General features: G+C 40.3%; 1 protein-coding gene across 1 annotated transcript in view; it reads right to left on the reverse strand.

Annotated features, from left to right (window-relative positions):
• Positions 1-4603, reverse strand: part of LOC117957200 (protein MTSS 1-like) — a 51826-nt gene that overhangs the window by 2687 nt on the left and 44536 nt on the right. Inside the window, exons 9-10 of the mRNA XM_034892797.1 lie at positions 1811-1955; positions 151-322 (exon numbers count right to left, since the gene is read on the reverse strand). Coding sequence (XP_034748688.1) covers positions 151-322; positions 1811-1955 — 317 coding nt within the window. The remainder of the gene's footprint in view (positions 1-150; positions 323-1810; positions 1956-4603) is intronic.

Consider the following 4603-nt stretch of genomic DNA (forward strand, 5'->3'; position numbering starts at 1 on the left):
CGTTCCCTCTCCTCTCCTCCCTCGTTCCCTCTCCTTTCCTCTCCTCTCCTCTCCTCTCCTCCCTCGTTCCCTCTCTCTGTCCTACAGCAGCCTGAACAGTGTGAACAGCAGTGACTCTCGCTCCAGCGGCTCCCACTGCCACTCCCCCACCTCCCACTTCCGTTACCGAGCCTCCTCTTCCTCCTCTTCCTCGGTGTTGCCCCAGCAGACGCCGGCCCGCCTCTCCTCCATCTCCTCCCACGACTCGGGCTTCATCTCCCAGGACGCCTTCCAGTCCAAGTCCCCGTCCCCCATGCCGCCGGACTGCTCCCAGGTAAGGACCCTGAAAAACACTGAAAAAACGTTAATTTACTGAATATGACAGATTTTAGCTTCTCATTCCACCTGCTCAACCTGCTCCTGCTTCATTCATCACTCCTTCTTCCTGCTTCCTGTTCTCTCGTTCTATTCCTTAACGCAATGTTTCCCAAACTTAGGGTCGGGACCCAAAATGGGTCGCAGACCCGTTTTATTGGGTCGCCAATTGGCAGAGAACAGACTAAATGCTCAGCATGACCTCAGAATGGGGCACTTTCAAAAACCGAACCTAGACTAGATCAGCTGGTTGATATCTTCAACCAGACACACACATCTCATTAAATTCAAGTCAGCATTATTTAAAGAAATGTTGGTGTCGGTACTGAGGGACGATGGGGGGGGACAGAGACACAGGAAGGACAGTAGAGACCTTTCCTGTTTTTGTTTACTTTAATAATGGAGTAAATATACTTCATATACATATAAATTCATGGTTTGTTCCGTCTTTTGTCAACAGTTTAAAAAAGTGTAGCTGTTACAATGATTCATGGTGTATTTTTTGTAAATTTGGGTCCCGGGGAGACACCAAATTTCTCTTTTGGGTCTTTAGCTGAAAAAGTTTGGGAACCACTTCCTTAACGTAATAATTATTCTGGACTTATTAACGCTGAGATTCTGCTTTTTCTGTCTGTGTTTTCTTGGCTGCCCTCTGTGTGTGTGTGTGTGTGTGTGTGTGTGTGTGTGTGTGTGTGTGTGTGTGTGTGTGTGTGTGTGTGTGTGTGTGTGTGTGTGTGTGTGTGTGTGTGTGTGTGTGTGTGTGTGTGTGTGTGTGTGTGTGTGTGTGCTTTGCATGGCTCCGCTGCAGTCGTGTGTCTCTCCTTTATCCGAGGAGCCTTCCTCTTCCTCCTCTTCCTCACCCTCTCACAGCGAGCCCCGCTCTGGGCTACAACAGGTGAACATCTACACATGAAAAGACACACAGACACACACACACACACACACACACATCTGTATGGTTTTTGGGTCTGTAGAGCCAGTCTCACACACTCTTCTCTTTTGGGTTTTTTTATGTTTAAAGGGCCACACAGAGTTTTTGAGCATCTATTTCTTGTTGCCACACTGATGTTGATTGCTTGATCCGATTCAGTACAAACTACCACAGAGCTCCACCTGCTCCATGAAGCACCTCCACCCTTCATATGGTGCTAAAGCAGCCTCAGATGAATTTTGAACTCGTGAAACACAAAGCACCAATGACTGCAGAGTGATTCATGTCTGTAAATCTGTGTTGGAGCATGTCAGAGTGGTAGTCCTTCTTCATGGACTCCTGGACCTGGACGGCATCTGTTGGTCCATTTCTTTAACTGTCTATGATAATAAAGCGTCTGCATTTATTTGGGAATTGTGTTTTCGGAGTCTTGCGAGACTTTGAGCCCCATATGTGATCCCAACGGTCGTAACCGCCATCTTTAATTTGTTGCATTGTGTTTGTCCCTCTCCCTCATCCACTCACCTTGAGTTGTCCAACGGGTTCGACCATCACGCTGCCCTCTGTCTGCAGGGAGTGGTACTGCAGGCCCAGGACCCCCACCTCCACTCTCCATTCTTCACCTCCACCTCCACCACCACCTCTCCCATCTCTTCGCCCTCCTATTCGTCTGTTTCCCCCACGTGGCCGTGGTCTCGTTCAGGCCCCGGCCAATCAGGAGAGTCCCTGCCTCTCGGATTGATCCCGTCATCCAGAGTCCCGTCCTGGAAGGTTTGATGCTCCTTCTCCCCGATGTTCTCCTCCTTCACCTCCTTTCATCTTCCACTCTTTCTCCTCACACTCACGTATTTCCCTCTTTTGAATTGTGTTTTCTTTCTTTGCTCACTGAAAGGAGAACTTTCTGCCGGCTTCAAACAACCCAAACAACCCTTCACAGTGACCTTTGCTCTCTATTATAATGACACTCGTACTTATTTTTGATAATTCTGCGGTCGGATTTTGGTTGTAGTTCAGATTAAAGCTGCCGATTTTTTTTTTTAAAGCAAGGTTTTAATTGATAAATGTTTTGTAAAAAAATAAGTTAACCCTTGTGTTGTCTTCTTGTTAACCATTAACTTGCCCTTCCAGATCAAAATTGTTTTTTTGTTTGTGCTTTTTCCGATGTTTTTGTCGCTTTTTCTGATTTATTTCTCACTCTTTTACAGCTTTTGGCGCTTTTTTTAAAACCTGAGTGGATTTAATAACAGGTTTTACACTTATTCTTGGAATTCATGGTCAACAAACCTCATTTATATCAAATCATACATTTGTTTTTAGTTAAAAAGGCAGAAATTATGAATTATTTTGACTAAGTCTGATGTCAAAGTTTAATCCAGATACTGAAACCTTTTAAAAAAGAATTCAAATGCTGTAAGATTACATAAAACACCCTAAAAATTCAATGAAAGTAATCATTAATGTTACCTGAATGTTGTATGGAATCATCCATGTTATTTTGGGGCAATTTGGTTGAAAGAAATCTAATATTTTTGATATAAAACACATTGAAACGGGTTAATTTGACCCGAGGAACAACACAAGGGTTAAACTCTTAAAAAGTGGATCATTTATTGTTCCAGTAAATTATCATGTTAAAAAAAATCCCAAACATTGGCTTCAAATCACAATCATATGCTTACTTTTGTTGCTCATATTACTATTTATAAAAAACAACATGCTTCTGATTAGACAGTAAGAAATATTACTTAAATGTGATACTGGACCAATTTGGGAAATTTTCAAAATTTTATAAAAGTCACATAATTAAGTTTCTTAAGTAGAAACTCTCCAAAATGCTAAATGTTGTAATTATGATTAAAGGCGCTGTTTTTTTTTTGTTTTTTTTTAAAGCACGGTCTTAATTGATGAGTGGTCTGTAAAAAGTAAGTTAAACTCACAGAAAAATTAAATGGATCATTTATCATGTAAAAAAAAATAAAAAAAATCCCAAATATTTGCTCGCTGAAGCTTCAAATCACAATCATATGCTTACTTTTGTTGCTCATATTACTATTTATAAAAAACAACCTGCTTCTGATTAGACAGTAAGAAATATTACTTAAATCAAATTTGAGTGATACTGAACCAATTTGGGAAGATTTTCAAAATTTTATAAAAGTCACATCATTAAGTTTCTTAAGTAGAAACTCTCCAAAATGCTAAATGTTGTAATTCCGATTAAAGCTTATAAATAAAATAAAAAATCCCCAATATTTGCTCACTGAAGCTTCAAATCGCAATCAGATGCTTGTTTTTGTTGATTAGACGGACTGAAATCTTACTTAAATTAAATGGGAGTGATACTGGACCAATTTGGGAAGATTTCTGAAATTGTATAAAAATCACAAAATTAGAGAAACTCTCCAAAATGTTAGATTTTCAACAATAATCCTGACGCTGGTGCGGATTCTTAATCCATCGCTTATAGTTTTAAATAATTTAGTCTGTGTCTGTAGGTTGTCATGGTGCTTCGAGGACCTTTTCCTCTCTCATCCGAGACGAAAGTCTTCAAAGCATCTTTTAGACATTTAGTCTATAATAGTGACAATTCATGAAATATTCTAATCAAAAGTTACCAAATTACCCAAAAAAACAAAGTGATTCTCTGACAAGCACAGTGTAACGCTGCATGGTCTGGGATCCTGTCTGTTTACGCAGGACTGGGCCAAACCGGGCCCCTATGACCAGTCAATGGTCAACACCCTGAAGAGGAGCAGGGACAGGAGAGAGACTACAGATCCCAGCAGCCACCACGGCGCTGACATGGCCACGCCAGGGGATGAACCGCAAGGCGTTAAAGGAAGCCACCCTGTGACATCGCCCAGAGTAAGATGGGGTTTTAAAACAGAGGTCATGTCACTGGCAGCTTTCTGATTGGACAGATATTATATATATATATATATAAGAGTTCAAATAAATCACTTTTTTGATTTCTTTAGTTTATTATGAACATGTAAAACAAAATAAAATAAATAAATAAATGAGAACATGTACATTTGAGTAGAGGAAAGAAAACACTCATAACCACTTTTTTCTATTTTTTATACTTTTCTGATTTTTTTATTACTTTAGACATGTAAAAAAAAGATTTAATTTTTTAAATTTTTGATTGATTTGAACTCATTTTTTTTATTACTTTAGAGACTTTTAACAAACCCAAACTGATAGTTGAGTGTGCGTGCGTGCGTGCGTGTGTGTGTCTGTGTGTGTGTGTGTGTGTGTGTGTGTGTGTGTGTGTGTGTGTGTCTGTGTGTGTTGACCCCAGCAGGAGGACAGGGA

The sequence above is a fragment of the Etheostoma cragini genome, chromosome 14 (assembly GCF_013103735.1).
Source record: "Etheostoma cragini isolate CJK2018 chromosome 14, CSU_Ecrag_1.0, whole genome shotgun sequence".
Lineage (NCBI taxonomy): Eukaryota > Metazoa > Chordata > Actinopteri > Perciformes > Percidae > Etheostoma > Etheostoma cragini.